Source organism: Protopterus annectens, chromosome 14.part0, assembly GCF_019279795.1.
Source record: "Protopterus annectens isolate FY-2018-M chromosome 14.part0, PAN1.0, whole genome shotgun sequence".
NCBI classification, from domain to species: Eukaryota; Metazoa; Chordata; order Ceratodontiformes; family Protopteridae; genus Protopterus; species Protopterus annectens.
The window spans coordinates 751,875,191-751,898,550 of NC_056748.1; the positions used below are offsets into that span (position 1 = coordinate 751,875,191).

Consider the following 23,360-nt stretch of genomic DNA (forward strand, 5'->3'; position numbering starts at 1 on the left):
AAAGGTCAGACAAGAGAAGCCAAACATGATACTGATTGCAACAGACTGGCCACGCCAGCACTGGTACTCAATCCTAAAGAGCTTGTCTCAAGGTCCAGCATGGATACTGCCTCAAACTCCTCACTTGCTGACTCAACAAAACAATCAGATCCTGCACAGCCAACTCAGGACCTTAAATCTGGCTGCATGGCGGATAATGTAGCCATTCTGAACACTCCTCTTTCAAAAGCTGGTATGGATGTTATCTTGGAGGCCAGGAGGCCCAGTACCAGAAAATCTTATGCACAAAAATGGAAGAGATTCTGTGCTTGGAATCAGGAACAAGGCATTGACACGTGTACCAAATATCCCTCAGATTTTACAGTACCTAACTGAGATGCTAAACAAAGGCCTTTCTTTCTCATCTATTAAGATTCATGCCTTTGCCGTTTCAGCCCACTACAGTATGGAACCACCTATCTTTTCTCACCCTTTAATAAGGCAGTACCTCAGAGGGGCCAAAAACATTAGGCCTCCAAGGAGAGCACCAATTCCGACCTGGGACCTCAATTATGTTTTGAAAAAACTCACACTGCCTCCTTTCATGCCAGCATCAGCAGCAGATATAAAATTCTTATCCTGGAAAACAGCTCTGCTCCTAGCAATAACCTCTGCAAGGTGAGTCTCTGAGTTACAAGCACTCATGGCTGTGGAACCTTTCATCATTTTTCATCCAGACAGAGTTTCTCTGAGGACAAACCCTACATTTATGCCTAAGGTGGTGTCCAGTGTGTTCCTCAACCAAACCATTCACTTGCCAACCTTTTATCCTAATCCACAGAACAAGGGTGAGAAAATTCTGCATTCTTTGGACATACACAGGCAGTTACAATTCTACTTGGACAGAACTAAAGCTTTCAGAAAGACTTGAGCAACTTTTAGTGTCATATGCTACAGGATCACAAGGAAAGGCTGTCTCAAAACAGACTGTTTCTAAATGGATAGGCCATTGCATCCGTTTCTGCTATCTTCAACATGGCAAATCAGTGCCTAAGGGCATTAGGCCTCATTCCACCAGAGCAGCAGCCACCTCAGCAGCCTTCCTCAGAGGAGTACCAACCAAAGATATCTTAGAGGCTGCAACTTGGAGTTCAGTGCACACCTTTACAAAGCACTATCACTCACCTCTTTACTCTACGTCCAGAGCAGGCTTTGCCACTGCATTTCTGCAGGACCTCATAGCCTCTCCTAATCCTATTTAGCCTAGCCACCCTTCCTCAGCTTTGGGATTCAACCCAAGAGTAATGACTGCAACAGTGAAACACAATGAACATACTACAGTTGTGTACCTACCATAAATGTAGATGTTCGAGTGTATTCACTGTTGCAGTTCAGGTTACCCACCCACCATCCCCCTTTTCTTTGCTGGGACTTTTCTGCACTTCTCTATCCTATACAACCTTTTTGGTGTATTTGCTTGTAGATGAAGTTGTAGATGAAGGACATGTTATTATTGTGCATGCATTTTTAATGGCATATTTTTTCAGCCTTCCAATTTGGGGGCACCTGACATCTGGGGCAAGAAAAACTGAAGAAAATGGCGTCGGCTGCATCTTTTATACCCCTGGTGCACTGACGTCAGGGAAGAGGCGACAGCAACTGACGCTGGACCTAGACTTTGGAATTTTGGCCGACTGCGGGTAGCCTGCCAGCAGGATAACCCAAGAGTAATGACTGCAACAGTGAATATACCCGAACATCTACATTTATGGTAGGTACACAACTGTACTTTATTTGTGAGTGGGCTGTATATCCTATCCAACTTCTCATTTTATAATATCTTTTGAGTTTGTTCCTGAAAGAAAAAAATGTTTTTTTTTTTTGTAAATTAAAAAGAAAATCCTACTCTCTTGAGTGCTACAGGCAGTTAGTCACTCATTAGGCCATGCAGCATCACCTCTAAATTCTTCTCCTTCCAGTTTCCGCTTGCTAAATTATATCCGGTCTGGCCCTATTTCATATCTCAACAACTTCTACAAGGGCCTCCTCACTGAATCTTTTCATTTAATACCATCACCTGTTTGACATTGAAGAAGCTTGTCTTTGTGATGGAGTAATCCGCCATCATTTTTTTTTCACCTCAGTTCTAGTTGCTTTGCTGCTTGTTGATTATTGTGGAAGGACTGAAACTCCTCCCATGAGCTTTTACTGATCTGTAGTTCATGGGTAACCCACATTTCATTCTTATAATCTTTCCTTAGTCATTTTCTGAGCTCTTTCACTACCATGTAATACACAGGCAACAGTTAATATTGAGCCCCAGACAATCACAATTGTACCAGATGCTACCCACCTTAATGAGGCACACTGCCTACTGATCAAAAGGTTGTATCTTACTTTGACCAAAGATTGGGTGGTATCCATATCTCTCAACCTCTTAGAGCAATGCAAGAAATTTGGACAAAGCCTAAAGTAATGGGGGTACAAAGGCCCAAAATAGGGATATATTTTAAATATTGCTGTTATAAACTTAGAAAGTTACACACTTTGAGTTTGCATGTATTTTCTAAAAGATATAAAGTCTGAAATTCATTTGTATTCCATTACTTAGTGGCTTCAAGCATTAGTGATTTGCCAGAAAACTACAAATTTTGTGAGAAACAGGCAAAAAAATACAAGTAAAAAATGTGGACATTCTGCAGAAATCGAGACATTTGAAGGTATGGTTGTATCTGATTGCTAGCAGGAAAACAACCATAACAACAAACTTAAAAACTTACTGAAAACTCAAACAGAGAAAACACAACCAAGTACCATGAACTGTTTATTAAAACAAATAATGAGCGCTTTAGTCTAAAAGCATACAGACTTCTGAAGAACTCTGTATGCTTTTAGATGAAAGTGCTCATTATTTGTTTTAATAAACAATTTATTGTACTAGGTTGTGTATTCTCTGGCTGAGTTTCCAGTAAGTTTTTTAGTTATCTGATTTCCCTCAGCCATAAAAACAGCCATCTGTTTTTTTTTTTTTCCTGAAATTTTTATTATTTACTTATCTCCAGTTGCGGTGGCGGTGCTGCGGTAGCGTTGTCGCCTCACAGTAAGACGCTGTCAGGTTCGATTCTCAGCTAGAGCGTCGTCTGCGTGGAGACATGCGTGAATGGGCATACCTTCGTTGAAGGTTGTGCGTCAGGCCTGGCAAGCTGGTACATAAAAATCAACTGTCAATCATTAGTGGACCAGAGTTCCGCTGTGGCGACCCCTAACCAGGAAAAGCCGAAAGACACAAACAAACTTATCTCCAGTTGCTGTTATGCTGATTTGTTCATTTCATTTTGGCAAGATGTAATTCAACAGCTTTTGATATAGCTTTTGAACTAAGACTCTGAATTGATTAATGCTGTGAGCTTAACAAGCTGCTTGCTGTAGTCAGATGTGCAGGGTTTGATTCCCTCCACTTTCATTTCCCTACTGTTGACTCTGATCAAGTCATTTGACCAGACGGTGCTTCTGGGTTACCTCTGCAAAAGGACACTTATGTTCAGTTAGTTTATAAAGTTAACAAATGCATTAAAAAAGAAAGAACAAAGTACTTTATTTTAATTTGTCCACTTGGGTAGAACACTGATCCAGCTGGGCTGTTTTCAGATTAGCAGTGAATATGCAAATAGAAATCAAATTAATTCATAATAATGAACAGATATTTATTAAACATAAGTTAATGCAGTGAAATGAGCACATATTTAATCAGACCTACATAACCAAATGTGAAGAGTTTATACACTGTATGATATGTACAGTCCCATTTGGTTTTACCAAGCTTACAATTAAATTGCAATAATTAACAATATTTTACAGTATATGTAGACTCAACAGTTGCTGGGAGGTTGAAACAAGCACTTGGCTTATAAGGATTTTTTTTTCTTATGTTTGGATGGGATGGGTTTCCAGAGTTTGAACTACTAATGGAGAAAGTGTGATCTGTGTTTTGAAAGTTGTTGTGAATAGGAATAGGAGAAGAAGTCTAAGTTGGAATGTTGGAGTTCTGGTGGTGAGCCAGCTGGCAAGAAATGGAAGGGATTCTAATTGTAGTCATTTTTATTAACTGTGATCTCAGTAAAAGTCGAGCTTTTTGCTCTACACGTAGCCAGTTAGCATTTGGAAGAGTCAGACGGTGATGTTCTGTATTTGAAGTGTGGTTTATAAGTCTACAGAGATGATTGGACATAGACTGTAGTGTCTTCAGATTTTTCTGTGATGTTGAAATAAATGGTGGTCCATATTCACTATGGTCTATAAGGATGTCTTTTCCCATTGCATGTTTACCGGGGGGTGTAGGACAAGAAAAGTGTGATTTTTTTTTGTTTAGATGAGGAACTTTGTTCGATCTCACTCCAGCATGGTTAGTCTTGAAGGTTTTGGGCCTTTTTGGGCACATAAAGACTCTACAATGGCTGCAGCAGTCACAATGGTGTCAAACGTATGATTCTCTTTCTCAACCTGTCATGTTAACTCAGTTGTGCAGAACTCATCTAAAGGGTTGGGTTCATTTTCTGCTGGTCTCCACAAGCATGCCTCTCTAGGTAACCTCCCCAGTAGCAGCTGTGACCACAAAAGCATCCTGTCTGAGGTGGGGGGGCATTGCGAATGGAGAATGGTCCAAGGTTTTTGGTCAGAATCGGAGGCTCTTGTTCACATAAATATCTTGGAGATGAGGGCAGTTCTCCTTTCTGTTGTGGGTGTTACAGGACTGCCTTCCTCCAGGAGTAATACACATACAGACATCCAGTAATTACAGAGATTTTCAATTGCTGGGGCAAGCCCTGTTGCAATCTATTTGTGACTCCAAAGAACACCAAGTGTAGCAGTTATTTTGCTATTCTGTGTCCACCAAGGAGAGACCCTCAGGGACACTTTGGCCCATCATTGGTCTCCAGTGTTACTTTATGCTTATTACTATCCCAGTTCTACTCATGACCAAGTTTGTATAGAAAGCTGTTCAGTGCAAGGTCACAGTCATCTTCATAGCCCTGTTTCAGCATTGGCAGATATGGTTCCCCCTTCTCAAACCTTACCTGAAGGAGGTCCCTTGGCTCCTCGATCCACTATCAGATCTCACCATTCACCCCTCCAGAGAGCCTCACCTGGACATTCCCACACCTACAAGTAACTGCTTGGTTTCTCCAGTTCCTTGTTGGCAAGGGATACATCTCTTTCTACTGATGTGGTCTACATCCTCACAGCTTACAAGAAATCTTCCATGCATAGAGTCTGTCATAGTAAATGAAAAGGATTTGTCATATGGTTGAATCTCAGAACATAGAACCCTTTTCAGCTTCTGTTGTAGATGTGCTAGATTTTTTTAACCTCCTTATTTTGTTCCGGTTCCAGCTTGCCGACTATCAAGGTACAATTGGCAGCTTTTTCCTCCTTTCACATTGGCTTTCAGGACTCTTCACTGGCTTCTCATAGACTATACAAAGCCTTTCTTGTGGGTACTTTCCAGTTTCAGCTTCCCATAAAGAATTCTCTTCCACGGGACTTAAAATTTGTTTTGGAAGCATTACCCCACCAACAACATCAGCAGAGCTAACATTCCTTTCCTGGAAAACTATCTTTTTAGTGATATCACTTCTGCCAAGAGGATTTCAGAATGACATGCCCTATCCTGTGTCTCTCCTTAGATTGTGTTTCACAAGGATAGGATTAGCTTGAGAATCAACCCCTCATTTGTTCCAAAAGTGGCTTCTGAGACCAACCTTTCACAACCCATGCACCTTCCATTGTTCTTCCCAAACTACCAAAATAGAGGAGAATACAATTTGAATGCCTTGGATGTACACAGGCTGCTTTGTTTCTATCTCCAGAGAAAAGCACCCTTCAGAAAAGATGAGCAACTGTTTGTGTCTATTGCTCAGAATGAGCCAGGGAAGATTTCTCAGATTTCCTTATCTGATTGTATCCATTCATCTACACATCACACATCAGAACCTTGATTGCATCTATTCATCTACACATCAGAACCTTGACCTTCTGATTGCATCTATTCATCTACACATCACACATTAGAACCTTGACCTTCTGATTGTATCTATTCATCTACACATCACACATTAGAACCTTGACCTTCTGATTGTATCTATTCATCTACACATCACACAACAGAACCTTGACCTTCTGATTGTATCTATTCATCTACACATCACACATCAGAACCTTGACCTCTAATTCCAGAGTTCCTTCTGCTAGACCTGTGGTTGCTTCAACAACATTCTTCAGATTTCTGTCACTGGGTAACATTTTTCAAGTACTTACATGGTTTTCTCCTCTCACCTGTGTTAAGTACTACAAGTTAGACTGTATTTCCAGAGCCAGCTTCCATTGTCTGGAAAGGTCTCTTGTTTTGAGGCCACCCAGGAATTGTGTCACTGGGGATTCTGATGCAAATGGATTGGATGAACTTAATGAATATGATACAAAACTTAATGTACTTACCATAATGATAGATCCTTTCATCCCAGTTTGTCTGCTACACCTACCTGCCCCACCCTTCATCGGTCTGTAAGACCTTAAGGACATTTCTTTCTGGATCAAAAGCAGTGCAAGTATGCTTCAGCTTTTGGTGCCAAACTTGATCTGAGCTAGTCAGGGATGAGCAGGATATTATGGGCATTATGGCAAAGAAATAGTTTGTAAGGGCTCCAGATTGAAGCACTAAAATGGGTGGATCAGGTTTAAGACGAGGCTTGAGGACCCATGTGTCATATTGGATGAACTGGGATGAAAGGATCAGTCATTATTGTAAGTATATAACTTTGATTTTCTGCATAAAGAATTAATTTGAATGAAATTCAGAATCACTGTTTTCCCTCACACCACCCATGCAGAAAGATTTACCAGTGCATCTAGTTTTTAGTATAATCTCCCCCAAGGTCAATGCATCATGGGGAAAATTATATCCTTTTTTGTGTATCCCTTTTCTTGCACATGTTCATATTCAATGTTCATTGTATTCGTGGCATCAGCTGTACGTTCATACTATACATGCTAGTGTGTTTATATAACTTTCTATTAAGAATACTACCTCAATTCATACAAGAAGGGAAGTAGCACTACTTTTCCCAGAAGCTGAAGGTCTTTATTTCAATGCAGAAAACCGGATTTGGTTCAAGCAATTGTGAATACCAATTCACATTGTAAGCAGTAAATCCCTCTTCTTCTTCTAGATTTCAAAATCCTGCCTCTAACGTTTAAAAGTAATTGGATTCCTCTAAATGAAGGCTGATATATATATATTTATTTATTTCACATTTGTTTACCGGAAAAGTCTGACTTGGAAAGAGCCAGTTTTCAGCAGAGGCCCGGGGAGAAATGCTCCAAATGCATGTCTTTGTATATGTTAGTTAATAGAAACACTGGTTATGTCAGGTGATATATCCCAAAGCTTTAAGTGGAATTCAGTAAGATGTGACTGATCATCCACATATTTTGAAGTGTCATGACTTTCTGGTAGATCCCAAAGTATGAAGCTGTGAAGTTCTGGAGGCATAGCATGTGTACATTTTAACATTTTATTTGAAGTTGGATTTCTTCCTAGAAAGATTAGCCACTGTGTGAACTTACTGTTGAATCTGATCACAAATGAACCATTCCCATTAGAAAAATTGAGTATGGCATAAAGATTCTCCTTGCATACTATTCCTGTAATAGGAAATTGTACAAACAGCTGTTCTATTTTATATCCTGCAACAATCAAAAGGTACAGTAGTATTTTAGCTTTTTGTCAGCTGGGCCAGCAATGGGTGCACAGACTGCAATGAACAGTTCCAGTAATGGGGATTGAGTCCATCTGTACCTAAATGAACACTTTCTTAGCATTTCTAATTTTATACCACCTTATTGCTGCCTCCTTACATGTGTGCTGTTAATCTGGAGAGAAATTTACTCAACAGGTAGTCGAATCCTGCTCACAGTTTTGTACATTATTTCATATTTCCAGATATATTGATGTGCATTCATTTTCTGTGCTGGATTCACACCAGTAAATGTGTGCAGTTTGAGATTTTTATTTTCACTTTCAGCAAAGTAAATGTAGTCAGTCAGAAAACTCATTTGCAAGTAGCTATGAAATTGCAAGAGAATTAAATAATGCCTAGGTTGTAGTATTACATTCATGCATCCATCCAGCCTTACTATTGATACTATAAAATCATACAAGTAGCTATTGTCGTCCACTGAGTTTACCAGGCAAAAAGGGAACAAAAGTAGGGTGATATGGCCTTTCTTCCTTAAAATGCACATACTGCTTATACACCTGTGAATATTTTAGAGTTGCCAGTCCACTTTCTGCCTGGCTTTGGGATGTGGGGGTATAAAATACCTGTGAAAATCCATGTGACTGCAGACTCTGCATACAAGGCTTCCCACATGATGACCAGACCAGAGAACCTCTTGCTGTGAGGCGACAATACAACTATCTGCACGTTTTCTACCCATACACATGTATATCTATATAGTTCAGTTGAGTGACATCAAGGAGTGAGAGCACATGGATATGCCATCCACAACAGCCATTCCTGAGGTTTGTTGAATGACTGTTTTCTGGGTTGTAATTGATTCTGTCACTCAGTTACAGTCCAGTTGAATCTTGCCCACAAAGACACACATATTCATATATGTGCACATGTGTGTGTGTGTGTGTAAATATATATATATATATATATATATATATATATATATATATATATATATATATATATATATACACACATATATACGGGTCCTAGTTGTTACATCGAAAGTATGGTTCATCGAATTGTACTTTCGCGGACCCACTTTAGCGAAAGTGCATTTTATCGAAAATGCACTTTCGCTAAAGAAAATCAAAAAAAAAAAAAACATGCATTTTGCATGTAATGTTAGTTGTACATCAATGTGTAGTGTTGATGTACAACTAAGCAATCTCTTGTTGAGATCATGGTACAATGGGGATAAGGGAATATTCCCTTTTCCCCACTGTAGTGCAATCTCAGAGTGAGAATATTAAAGTAGGGGGGTGGGGGTTGTAGGGGGGCTTAAATCGTGTTTAGTGTGTGTTTTTTTTTATTTAGTTTATATTTTTCCGCGAAAGTCCATTTTCGATATATTGCACTATCGCCAAAGTCAGTTATCGGAATTAAAGTTCGATTAACTGTATTTTCGATAATATAATATATGATATGTATTGTATACGATATATATATACACACAAATACTAAATACTCTTTGTTTTCTGATCCCCAGCTATTTGCACAGTAGCTGAGTAAATAAACTAAATGTGTGACTGTGTTGTGGATGAATCTGTTTTCACAAGACGTCGTAACATTTTGCAGCATACAATTCCACATTTTGTGCTAAAGGGTCCTCTTTTGAAATTAGACATTTTTGTGTGTTTTCACCATGATTTTATTTCTAATGCAAGACACAGTTCTGTTGCTTACACTGTATCATAGGTAGGTACTAGATTATCTGCCCGAAGGCATTTATAAGCCTAGCCAGAATGTGTTGGCTTTCGCCGCCCCCTTAGATTAGTCCCCTGTGCCTCTGTCCAGCAGTGCCACTGAAGTGATCCCAGGGGTAAACTTTCTGTTTCCCATCCACTCGTCAAGGTTTCTCTTGAAGAGTGTTAACGAGGAGCTCTGCTTATGTAGATTGGAATCTTGTTCCAAAACTTGGGAAGTCTCTGGGACAGGAATCTATCCCTCCAGCATGTCCTATTTATTGATGTGGTGAGGTTTAGATCCCTAGAGCATGTGGCTCAAGGGGATAAGGTTTTCTTTAGGTTGAGCATGTCCATCAATTCTGGAATGGACATGGCCTTGTATGTCAGGCAGAGATCACCTCTGAGTAGGTGGTATGCAGCTGAGTACAGCTGGAGTTTCTTCAGTCAAGCTGCATAGGGCATCTGTTTGAGGCCAGTGATTCTCTAGGTGAGGTATTTCTGTGGTCTTTCCAGCTGCTGCAGGTGTCTTGTAAGGTACATCCCAAATGGGGCATTGTATGGTGGGTCTGATGAGTGATGAGTAGAGGGGCACAATGACCTCTTTTGATCTGGATGCAAACCCTTTTGTGATTAGGTGGGCCACATAAAAGGATTTTCTAACCACTTTGGCAATGTGATTATCAAAGGAGAGACCACTATCCACCTGGGTCCCCAGATCCCTCACCACATCATCCGTACTTAGGGGTCTACTACCTATGTGGTAGCTCGTGGGTACTTTGTTTTTTCCAAAGGGGATAACTATGCACTTTTTGGCGTTTAGCTTGAGACCATGATTTTGACACCAGGTATCCGTCTCAGTGAGGCCCTTTTGGAGGATGTCTGTGTCAGCCGGAGAGTCAATTATAGCCCCTTGTTTGTAGTCATCTGTGAACTTGGTCAACCATAGTCCTCCTGTGCTTGCCTGTACCTCTGAGAAGTATATGCCGAACAGGAGGGGTCCTAGGACTGAGACCTGGGGAACGCCACTTGTAACCGGTTTAGAGTCGGACCTAGCTCCTGCAACTCTCACCATGTGGGTTCTGTCCATGAGCCAGTTGGCAACCAGGCTGGTGAGCTTGTCTATAATACCACAATGGGGAATGGTGTCAAATGCCTTTGCGAGGTCTAGGTAGGCTGTGTGTGCCACCTTTCCCTCATCTATAGCCTTGGTAACTGTCTCAAAGACGTCCACCAGGTTTAGGAGACATGATCTGCCCTTAACAAAGCCAAACTGGGTAGGGTCCAGTGTTTGGAGGTTCCCAATGTCTCTGTTAATGAGTTCCATGATGATGTGCTCCATAGCCTTGCAGACCAAGCTAGTCAGGCGTATAGGGCGATAGTTTCCGGTGTCTGTCATGACTCCACCTTTGTGGAGCAGAATAACCATTGCTGTGTGCCACTCTATGGTACATAGCCTGTGGAGAGGCTGAATTTGAACAGTGTGTTTAGGTGAGGCAATAGTTTGTCTTTGAGCTTGTGTTGGACGCAGCCTGGGACATCGTCCGGTCCCATTAGTGCTGTGTTTTTGGCTTTGGAGAGGGCTGTTTTAACCTGAGCATCTGTGATTTCAGGGGCTCTACATCCTACTGGTATGGTTATGAGCCCTTTTTTGGGTTGAGAGGGGGTGACGTTTGCACTGAACCTGTCTGCCAGGATGTTGGAGATATCGGTCGGCTCAGTGTATTTTGTGCCATTCTGCACTAACTCTGAGCAGACTTGAGCATTGCCACTTAGATTCTTGACATAGCTAAAGATGCCTTGTGGTTATCTTTGGAGTTCTTGGCAATTTTTCTTTCGAAGCTCACCTTGGATGATTTTATGAGGGGTCGTAGTTTCATGCTGATACTGATCAGGGATGTCTTCCCTTCTTGGGATTTTACTCTTTTCTGTACTAGTTTCCTTCTTCTATTGTATTGCTTGTTTATGACAGGGGTCCACTAGACTGGTTTCCTTTACTTGGAGGAGTGAGTCTTGGGTTTACTTGGGATAGCATGATCCATGCATTCTTGTAGGTGCTTGTAGAATGCATTAATAAAGTATTTTGCACCTTGGACAGCATTATCCTTTAGCATGGGGGCTTTGTAACTTTCCACCTCGGTCTTCAGTAACATGAAGTTTGCTTTTGAAATGTTTTTCATGGTGGTTTCCTTGTCCGGGGGTGTGGGCAGAATGTGGATATCCAAAGTGATTTGTTTATGGCCAGATCTAACCAGCGAGGGGTTGACCTCTAGTGTGGAACACCGGTCGCCCATGTTGTGATGACCAGGTCCAATATGTTGTCACTTCTGGTGGGAGTGTTGACCAGTTGATCCAGGGCATTTAAGTTTATAAATTCTAGGAAATGTTGGGCAAGGGAGTTTGTACTTGAGTAGTTCTCCCAGTTGATGTTTGGGTAATTGAAATCACCCAATATTAGGGTGTTTGGTAGGACCTTTATATTTCCCAGTGTGTCCAGAAATGAGGAATGGGGGTCCTGGGACATGTTGGGTGATCTGTAGCAAGCTACAATTTGAATTGCAGCATTGTGCTGTGCCACTAACCTGGAAGTGTGGGTATCCTTGATGAATATGTATATGGCCCCACCTTTTGTATTTCAGTTCAGGTTCTGTGGCCGAAATGTATGGTATGAGTTGTAGCCTGGTAGTGCCGGGGTGCTCTCTGGAGCCTTAAACCAGGTTTCTGTTACTGCACATATATCAATTTTCTCCATAACTGAGGAGTGCCTCAAGTGTGTGCATTTTGAGGTTTAGACTTCTGGTATTGAGTAGCATTTTACCCTCATTTTTTTTTGTTACTTGTGCTATTTACAGTGGTGGGTTTGTCTTTTGAACCTTGCCTAAAAAAGGCACTATGGAGGTGGCAAACCCTTGGCCAGTATTCGAAAGCCTAAGGATGACAGGTGCAAGCCATCTCTAACGAAGCAGCATGGCTTGTCGAGCATGTCATCCCAGGTGGACAGACACTGGATCCCCTTTGAATGACACCAGAAACTTAGCCAATTGTTAAGATTGATAATTTTTTCTTTATACCGTGGTATCATTCTTGGTGAGGGCAGGATGCTACTCAGGGTCAGGTTCATACCGGCTTGGTCTACGTGATCAGAGAGCTCTTCCATGTCTCTCTTCATGCTGTCTAGGGAGGTACGGCTCAGGTCATTCACACCAACATGTCATATTTGTACTTGTTCTGGAGTGACCTGATTGCTTGTGTTATGTGGAGTATAATGGCACCCAACAGGCAGCTAAAAGTAACCTTTTCCTTATTCAGTCTAGTGAGTGAGACGTCAGTGTGCCTGACTATAGAGTCACCTATAACTAGTATGTTGGGTATGTTATTTTGCCTTAAGGGCTGTGATTGCGTGGCACACTGGTTTTGTGAAGTATGTGTTTCATGGTTTGTGTTGAGGGGTGGAGGTTGCTTAGATGTCTGCTTTGAAGGTCTCTGTTGCTTTTGCAGATTTTTATTTAGAGCCTCCGAGTATGTTTTTGTGTAATTACGTGTGTTTTTTGCCAGTGCTGGTTTAATGGATCTATGTGAGACTGGTGGTGTGATGCAAGTATTTCCCTTCTTCTCTTGACTGTCTGATCCAGTCTTGGGTTGAGAGAGCTTAGCCTCCAGTTTGGCTGTATAATTGCATCTCTCGCATGTATTAGTGTTTGGTGGTAGGAGGAGAGGATTGTCTGTGTACATGAGGCAGTTGTAACATTGCCTCAAAATGCCCAGATTCACCAGTTGGACTGGAAAGTACACCTGAAACTACCCTTTGGACATGCCTGGATAGGTACAGTAAACTGTTTTACTGAATGACTGGTAAGTTCGAATAGAGAGCCTTGTCCTTCTGTACAGTATAGGGGGGTCTAGTGCTAGGGTTATAAGTGCTTCTATGAGTTTTGTGCAAGTGTCGGGCTGTGAAATGAATGGTGCGAGCACTTAAGTTGAAAGTTTGTCTAGTTTCAAGGGAAAAATTGAAGAGGAGACTTTGTGGATCCAGGAATAGTCATACCCTAGCTAACCAGTGCTGCCCGGCACGCAAAACCGGGCAAATGCGGATTTTTATAAGAGGGAAATGAAAGAGAGAGAAATTAGCCCAAAATGGCCAATAAACTACTAATTTCTCGGCTGAAACTACTCCTTCATGGACAGATAAGCTGCTCAAAGCTCCCCTCTCTCACAGGTGAACAGAGAAACTTCCTTCTATCCAAGTAAGGTATGGGCAAACACAGAGATTTGTAACACAGCCCTGAATTCAGCACTAACCTGAAAACTGGACTGTACTAGCTTAGAAAGGCGGGACAGAAGTACATTTTTTTTTTTTTTTTTTTGTCACAGCTGCCTGTTTTCCACATTAAGTTGGAACTTTGTTTCAGTTACATACTTATTGTGAATCATACTGCTATTTGTGGGATTTTAGCTGAGGTCTGCAGGATGTTATCTGTTCACCACTTAAACTTATTTACTGGGCCATTATTGCATGACGTAGTGACAACGATTTAACAGTTTTCTAGGTTTACGGGCTAGTCTATTAAATAACTAAGATAACATAAGGAAAGACAAGACATTCTGCACTGCAGATTTGTATGTCCTAGTAGATTTTGATGTGCTTTTAGAACTGTATATAAAACATTAGGCAGTTTCTGCTGAAAATACAGTAGTTAGTCACTAAAGGTCATTAGACTCAGTTTTCCACATGAAATCCAATTCATTTTTGACAGTTTTTAAACTGCTTGGCTGGTAACTTTTACCTAACTTTTTGTGTAATTTTTCAGTGGGGTTTTATTCCTTTGGAATAAACAACTTAAAGAAAAAGAATGTTGCTCCTGTAAAATCACCCTTTTTTCTTTTATTTTTCATTGTCCACTCTGCAAATGTTGCCTGCTACTATAGATGCATTTTTTAAATTGTTGGATACCATCTTGTACTTTTCTGTGTGTCATGGCTGCGCTTAGCTGGAGGGTTTCCATCATTACAGGGTTAAGTCATTTAAAGACAGGAGTTTTGTTTTATTCTCTCAGTATGTTTGGTGGAGATTTTAACTTTTGGTCATTGTCAGTCTTCTACTAAGACATAGTGTCCCAGTTAAAGAATCAGCCTGAGATGGAACAAAACAAGTGGAGATTGAATAAAGTAGGAGATAGCAGGGAACAATTTGCAAAGTGATGGAAGTTGATCTCATCTGCATGTTGACATCTGCCAGTGTTCATCTTTTACTGAAATGCCAACTTTGTAAATTCTAGAGATGTATATCTGGCTTATGTTTTGGCTAATAATTGCTAACCAGCAGCTTGAGAACCTAAAAGAAGCACATTAAAGATGTTTTTCATTGCCGGCAGCATGACGGTCTCTGTGGAGTGGTGATACCACCCCACAATTATTAAGCAATTATGGATAAATTATGTTGTTACCCAGTAGAGCTATATACATAGTATATCACTTGCTGTCTTTACGTCAGATGGCATTATTTTTATTTTTGTATTTATCCTTTCTTAACTGAGTTAGTCCCACTAGGCTAGTGGTCTCTTTTTCATAGGAGACCCAAAGTGGTATTTTATACTACTATGGGAATTTGGGGAGAGCGTCAGAGAACTTTCCTTGCCCTTTTTCATAGAGGCCATGTTATCTTTTACATCTACCTGAGCTACCTTCAACTCAGGTAGATGGGACCTTGGTTTAACATCTTATCCAAAGGACGGATATGTTCAGAGGCCTGCAAACATATGTTTTTCATTTTATATAAATATGCAGGCATTATTCTGGGAGAGTTTTCACTTGAACACTATATACGGCTTGCTACCCTTTTAGTGCCATTGACTAACAGAAGCTTGATTTTATACCAAGAAATGTTCACTGAATTAAATGAGGGCAGCAGAGGTTTGTAAGGCTGATGAACTGCTTGCTGCTAGATTGCCATTAATTAGTGTTGCTAAAACCTGCCTCTCATAAGATTGCTTTCCATCCCTACATGTGGGGTGATGCTTGTATTACAGTGGCACATTGGTAACTGTGGACTCTGCCACACCAGCTCGTACATCATCCTCTGCAATGAACGTTTGCTTTTGGAATTGTGTTAAATTTCCCTCTCCTCAAATTACACAATTAATTTGTGGTGTTGTACTCTAGCATGTATTCTTAAGTCTGTATTGCAGAATTTGTTGTGCAAGATATGTATACCCAGTTATTTGTCTCAAAACTGTCAGTTTAAATATGAAACAGTTTGTTTATAATAACATTATAATACATGCTAAAACAGTAGCTCTGCTCAGCTGGTAAAACTGTATTTTTTTCCCTAATTTGTGTTGGGGCTTCTTTCACTTCATCTGGCCATTTTGACATCCACTGTCTTGTTACTTCTGGTAGTTCATAAAATATGTGCCTTCCTTCCGTGAATAGTGAAAACAACCGTTCCCTAAAATGACACTGGCATCAACTGCCCTTCTTTCAATTTCGTACATGTGGTTGGGGTGTCACATCAACAGTAACCATAACCTTGAGCCAGTGTTCACACCATCAAATGGTTAGCCCTGCCACAGAAGTTCTTCCATACTACACGCATACACACACACTCACTCACACCTTTAGCCAATTTAAAGTGTTCGGTCCACCTACTGCATGTCCTTGCAATATGGGAGGAAACTGTAGTAGACTAACAAAACCCATGCAAACACAGAGAGGGTATACAGACTCTGCAGAGAAGACACCTCAGCTGAGAATCAAAAAGCAGAACCTCTTGCTCTGAGGAGTTAATGCTACATGCTCTGCCACTCTACCACCCTAGATACCTTTTCAAATAATTTACCTGTGTTTTCATTCTCCAGTAATGCTATCACCTGTTCACAGAGTTCGTTTCCTGATAGCACTTTCAGTTTTGTCTCATCTTGTAGTTCTGTCTAGATTGGATTGCCTCTTTAATTTGCATGTTGACAATGTCTGTCTTCACTGGAAATAGTGGATGGGTGAACAGGGTTCTTCCAAATTGCCTATAGGATAAAATGTGGGCATAAGTTCAGACAGCTAGTGTTTTTTCATTTATTGAAGGATGTTTAGGAAAATTATTAGAGGAATATGAAGCTTGCATCCTTAAAATGATATGGCTTATGGTGCAGAACAGTGGGAGAGCTGATGTGTACACAGAATGAGTGTTCAGAACTGGGTCAAGGAGGAGAGATTGTTACCAATTTACACCCAACACTTTTTTGTGTAGACTACTCCTGTAAATGACTGTTGCTGGGATGCCATATCAAAAATATTTAGTAGTAGTACTTGAGTGTGACAGGATGGAGTGACATTTAGTTATACTGTGACCTGGGGAGCTGAGGGAATAAGATGGTAACAGTATTGACCAAGACAGGTTATAGAGAATCTAGAATAGAAAGACAGGAGTTGTGTTCCTGTTGGATGAAGTAGAAGGTTTCAAAACCTGGACCACACAAAGTTGGGGAAGCGGTGGTTATCATTTGGACACATTGAGAGGAAAACTGACCAAAGATGGGGTGCACTGATTGATGACAAATAAATCTCTTGCTAAGATAAGACTGCTCATCTGTGAACAACTGTTTGACATGCAGTTATATACACTGTTGGCTAACCAGGCGGTGATCATTTAAGATGCATTTTTATTGGGCATAAATTATCTGTCAGATAGGCAGCAGTGTGTCCAATGGTAATGTATACTATCTCCTGTACGCCCAGCAACCATAGGTGTACCACAAGGCTCTATATTAGGTCCTCTTCTTTTCTCGATTTTCACTAACAATCTTCATACCCCCACCCACCCTGCTACACCCATACAGTACGCAGACTATTTGACTCTTATCTGCTCTGCACCCTCGCTTACCACGTTACAACACCTCACTCAGGATTCCTTTAGCTTAGTGGAAAGTTGGATTACTCAGATCCAACTTATCCTAAATCTCAAAAAGACTAAATTGGTTCTTTTCACCCCCACCAAATCTATTCCTTCCTCTCTAGCCTTCTCAATCACTTCTAAAAATGGTACTATCATCACCCCCTCTGATCACACCAAACTCCTGGGTGTAGAAATTGACAAAAACCTACAGGAACACTATGCAGACACAAAAATTTTCTCTCAAAACACGCGAGAATCTCCTTAGCCCAAACCCATCTATTATCCACTCTAATGTATGTGGCACCAATCCTTACCCATATCAGAAAACATGATCTTGCTAGACTTGTGACATGTTACAACAAAATTGTTAAGTTCGCTAATAACTGCACCTTCAGATCCCATCACTGTCAGGCTCTAAAGGAACTACAATAGCTAGAATTTCCCCAACTACTCAATTACCATCAACTAATCACTGCCTACAATATTATGAGACATCCCGATAGATAGAACCCCAGCACTAAGTCACCTACTCACGCCCTACCAATCAAATCTCCCCCTTCGCTCCACTGACAAATCACTCCTTTGTATCTCTAAGGCTAACAACACTGCAGGTAAAGCACTATTCTCCCATAACGTAGCTAAATCCTGGAATAACCTTTCCCCTGCTTTATCTTCTGCCTTCACTATTACGCTGTTCAAAACCTCACTTAAATTACACTTAATGAATTCCTGTCTATGTCCATGCATTACCTAACCTTCACTGTTTCTACCACCCCAGATAGCTTCATATCCAATTATACCTACTGTAATTTTTCTACAGTATCAGGAATTTTGTTTTCTGCTTAAGTTTCTAATAGTTATACTAGCTCATGCTAAACTTACACTAATTAATTTCTAAGTAGTCTCTGTCTGTCTCTATAGTTAGTTATAACAGGTTCATAGGTAGTTAGTAGGCTATCGGCCCAAGGGCCTAAGTAAGCCTAGCCAACAAAGTTCCCTGGCTTACGCCAACCCAAGAAAGTTAATTTCCTGTGCCCCTGAAAAGCAAAGCCACAGAAGTGATCCCCGGGGTGTATTTCCTATTTCCCATCCACTCATCAAGATTTTTCTTGAAGAGTGTTAATGAGGAGCTTTGCTTGACATAAATGGGTAGCTTGTTCCAGAGTATGGGAAGTCTCTGGGACAGGAATCTATCCCTCCAGCAAGTCCTGTTTATTGTGGTGACAAGGTTTAGGCCCCAAGAGCGTGTAGCTCGGAGGGATTGGGATTTCTTTAGGTGTAGCATGTCCAACAGCTCTGGGTTTGACATAGCTTTATATGTTAGGCAGAGATCACCTCGAAGTAGGTGATATGCTACAAAGTAAAGCTGGAATTTTTTGAGACGATCATTGTAGGGCATCTGTTTGAGGCCATTAATTCTATTTGTGAGGTGTTTCTGTGGGCTTTCCAGCTGCTGCAGATGTCTTGTGAGGTACATTCCAAAAGGGGCGTTGTACTCTATAATGGGTCTAATGATTGTCGAGTAGAGGGGAACAATGACATCTTTTTTCCTGAATGAGAACCCTTTTGTGATGAGGTGTGCCATGTAGAAGGATTTCCTGAATACTGTGGCAATGTGATTATCAAAGGAGAGACTACTGTCCACCTAGGTCCCAAGGTCTCTCATCGCACATTCTGTGTTAAGAAGACTGCTGCCTATGTGGTAGTTCATGGGTTTGGAGTTTTTACCAAAGGGGATAACAATGCACTTTTTGGCATTGAGCTTGAGGCCGTGGCTCTGACACCAGGCATCTGTCTCAGTGAGGCCCCTTTGTAGGATGTCCACATCATTTTGGGACTTGACTATAGCTCCAAGTTTGCAGTCATCTGCGAACGTCTTTAGCCAGAGGCCTTCTGTGTTAGCCTGTACTTCAGAGAAGTAGATACCAAACAGGAGAGGTCCCTGGAGTGAACCCTGTGGGTACTCCACTTGTCACTGGTTTGAAGTCAGATTTGGAGTCTGCAACTTTTACAGTGTGGGTTCTGTCAGTGAGCCAGTTGGCAACCCATCTTGTGACATAAGGATTTATACCTAGTTTAGTGAGGTAATGCTTATCTAATGTCAATTTCTCTTTCTGTATCGAAAGTTGCATTTTTTATCTAGTGTCATATTTTGTTTTTTGTATCAAAAGTTGTATTTTTATCTATTGTCAATGTTTTGCTTCTGTTTAGATGATCGTAGTGTTATCATATTGTTCAATTGTTTGTTTTTCTGTACTGAATGTGGAGCTTTTCTCCCCGGGCCTCTGCTGTAAATGGACATGTGTCCAGTCAGACTATCCTGGTAAACAAATATATAATAAATAATAAATAAATACATTTTGGATAAATGCAGCCAACATGTCTTTTAAAGATATGCAGTAATCAGCAGTACTCCCAGTAGACTGGATGTAACTTCTGCAACATTAGTTTGGCTTTTTACTTTGTCAGCATAGTTTCATGTTTATCTAAATTTCAAAGCTAGACAGTCCCACCAAGTGACAAAATGTTGCAGCCAGTATATAGTTTCTTGTTCCATGGATAGTACAAATAAGCAGAATACACATATACTGATTTCTGAGTTATTGGGTTTTGGTGTATCCAAATGGAAGAAGTCTAGCAAAAAGAAGTACTAAGCCAGAACTCAAAGAAAGGATCTTTACATAAAAAAATGCATCAATACTTCCCTCAACATGAAAACCAAGTAGAAAGTAGTAAAAATAATTGGAATAGAATGCTCCTTCCTACTAAATGCCACATATGACTGTGTGTGTGTGTGTGTGTGTTTCAGTGCAATAGTTTGATACTGCTTTAGCAATAGAAGACATGGAATATGGGAAGGAAGGATGCAGCTGTAGTCTTGCATGTATAACGCACCAAGCTGTGAATTAAAAATCCATCTGAGTTGCATCTGAAATTGATGACAAATAATCATAATCTCCAAAACCATGAAAATAACAAGTTTACTTAAATAATTATTGTTGCAATAAAAGCCTAAATTCCTTGTTCTTTACATTTCAGATTTCCTGTTGACTGCATCACAAGGACATAGCCATGGCAATAGTACAGAATCTTCCAGTATCAATTGACCCAAATTCAGAGGCCAGCACTCAGCTCAAGCCTGTGGCAGGATCACCAGCACTTCACAACGCCATGGGAAGTGTTAGCAGTCTTATAGCAGGCCGACCGTATCATGAAAAGCAGTGCAGGGCCACAGAATTCACTGCCAAATCTCGCAAGGGAGCCAACCAGATGCCTAATTTGCTTAGGCATCAAGAGGGTATACTGAAAACTGGTTATTCTCAGGATACTGCCTCCCATAGCCTGCCCCCAAAGAAGTCTTGCGCAGCCTCTGGGAGCAGTGGGATTCATGCCTTTGTTACTGAGGATTTCAGTGGACAGTGGAATGATAATGCGTCTCCGTGTAGTCCGTGTAGTGACTCAGAAGAACTTAGAGAGGAAAAGTCACATAATGGAAACATACGTGGACCCCCACCAAAACTAATCCCTGTCTCAGGAAAGTTAGAAAAGGTAATGTGTTCATTCACTGTTTTGTAAATACAGTACTTTTCTCTTTCCTTCAGTTTCTTGCCTTGTTCTCTTTCTGATCTGTTATGTGCCAGTACCTAACTGCTGAAGTAGCAGTTCATATGAAAAAGATTGTGCATTACTGATTTTAATTTTTTTGTAGTTTATGTAATTACTTACCTAACCTACTAACTACCTGCCTTCTGAATCAGTGTAGAGCAGTGATCCACACTGACCTTTTTCAGACTCCGCTTCGAGCATTGCCTAAGTGACTTGCTCGGAGTCATGCAATGGAGAAATTGAGGCTGTTGAAATGATCACATATGCAGCCATAACTGACACAGTAAAGAAGAACTGCATCCTGCATAATCACTGGAAATGCACTGAATGCTCAGACAGCTGTAAAAGTACAAAGCTCAATGCTTAATAGTGGAAAGTGTGTATAACCATATTTGCAGTAATGCTGTCATTTGAGAAAAATGTAAAATGAATTAAGTACACATTCAGAAGTGCATCATAATAAATGCTCTGATTGACACACGTATTCATTTATTTCCTTGTACATCCATCATCTTGCATAGATTGCCAGCTTGTAGGAGTGCTCATTCATATGGAATTTTGCAAATTAAAATTTGATAACTTTCTCTGCTAAGGTCTGTGCACAGCCATGTCATTGTCACGTGTGCCCTGTTTTTGGTCAGACAGTTTAATTTTTCAGGATGTAACTCCTAATATTGTAATGGAAGATCCCAATACTGTCAAAGCTGTACCTCCCTTTTACACTGTGCTTCCTTCTGTGAATTGGGTTTTTTCTTCTTTCACACCTGAGCTTCTCATGGAGGTATACTGGTTAGTTGGGAACATGAGGACAGACAGACTGCCGCTGTCTGAAGTGCTACTTTCTGCTGTATGCAGATGTTTTCAGGCTCTTCACAGAGTCATATCTTCTTCATTGTCAGTGAATGTTCCTGACATTTTGTGTGTTGGTGATGAAATTTATTTATTGTAGATTTGGTGTCCAGGGAGCAAATCATGGTATGTCATGTATATGTGCATTGCACACATTTATATTTCCTAGTATTGTCTAAAAAATCATGCTTCAGGAAACATTCTTTTTTTCTCATTTTTAATTGCAAATGCTTCAGTCTCATGTTGGTCCTAACAGCTGTATGTAATTTGCTGTTCTTTCAGTTGTATCTACCACCAACTTATTTCTAGCTGTAGCTACAGTCCTTATTTTTCATTTTATGCACACTTATGATCAGCTCCTAATGCCTGAGAAGTTACTTGATACAGTACAACTTGCACTGCACTATAATTCTGTGTCCTGGCATAATTTATTACATTTCATTCAGATATCCTTGACTTGTCAGATTAATCATTCATAGCAGGAGATGTTATGTTCTCATCCCCCTGTAGACATTATTTCTGAAGCCCACAGTGGTCGTTGTTTAGTGTTTTATTTTACTGCACTGAAGGAATACAAAAACTTATCTGAGTAAGTAAAGGCTCACTTCTGTGTGTGACTGTGTGTGTTTTCACTGTACTTTACACAAGAACTATATAGTTACTAAGCTGTGGGTCTTCACACATCGTTTTTGCTGTACATACTTGCATTTGGCCATATTCGTGTTTGATCAGTGATTTACTGTTTTTTCTTCTGATCTGGTTTATTGTCTAGATCTTTTATGCCCCTTCCCTCCATAGAAAGTACATTTCAAAAGGTTTAGATTTCTTCACATCCTGTTACACCTATCAAACACAAGAGATGTGCATTGTATTTCAATAAATTCAAGTGTCCTTGTGTTTCTCAGAACTGCCGTGAAAAGCAACATTAGAACACCAGTCTCAAGATTTTTAAAGAACTCTTAATCTGTTCCACTAAAGTGTCATGCAGTTTTAAAGAAGGAAAAGCCCCAAATTCCAATTCTAGTTGCATAATCTATGCCATGTACCATTTTTAAAGGACAAAAAGTAACAAACTAAGCTCCAAAATGAAATGTTATTTCTAGCTTTTCTGCCAAATGACTTTTCTTAAGACCAGTACCTTTGTGATCACTAAGGACTGGCCAGTGTGCAATGACCTTCACACCTATGGGAAAGTACAGTGTTTGTGAATGTGTACATCCAGGTGAAGAGCTGAGAACTGTGTTTGAATTGTAATCCCTTGTGTAATGCATGTTGGTTCATTTTCTTTATTCTCGCAACATCTCTAGAAATATTTGTGAGCTGAGCATAATGCATTTGTTGCTTCTGTTATGTAACTGTACCAATGATGCTGGTAGCTTTTGAGTCCTGAGCACGCAAAACATATCAAGAGTTATGCTAGCAGAATAGCTTTTCCATGTGTAGAATACTATCTGATAGCAACGCAATACAGTGCCCATAATCTGCTCCTGAATACTTTAGCCCCTCATCCAAATCACTTAATTTATCTCTCTCCTTTCTTCTTTACTCCGCCCCCTCGCTTAG

General features: G+C 40.4%; 1 protein-coding gene across 2 annotated transcripts in view; it reads left to right on the top strand.

Moving 5' to 3' along the window:
* Positions 1-23,360, top strand: part of LZTS2 (leucine zipper tumor suppressor 2) — a 1,975,510-nt gene that overhangs the window by 1,761,083 nt on the left and 191,067 nt on the right. For both annotated transcript variants that reach the window (XM_044056488.1, XM_044056489.1), the window contains one exon: positions 20,382-20,891. In XM_044056488.1, the coding sequence (XP_043912423.1) occupies positions 20,415-20,891 (477 nt within the window). In that variant the 5' untranslated portion in view covers positions 20,382-20,414. The remainder of the gene's footprint in view (positions 1-20,381; positions 20,892-23,360) is intronic.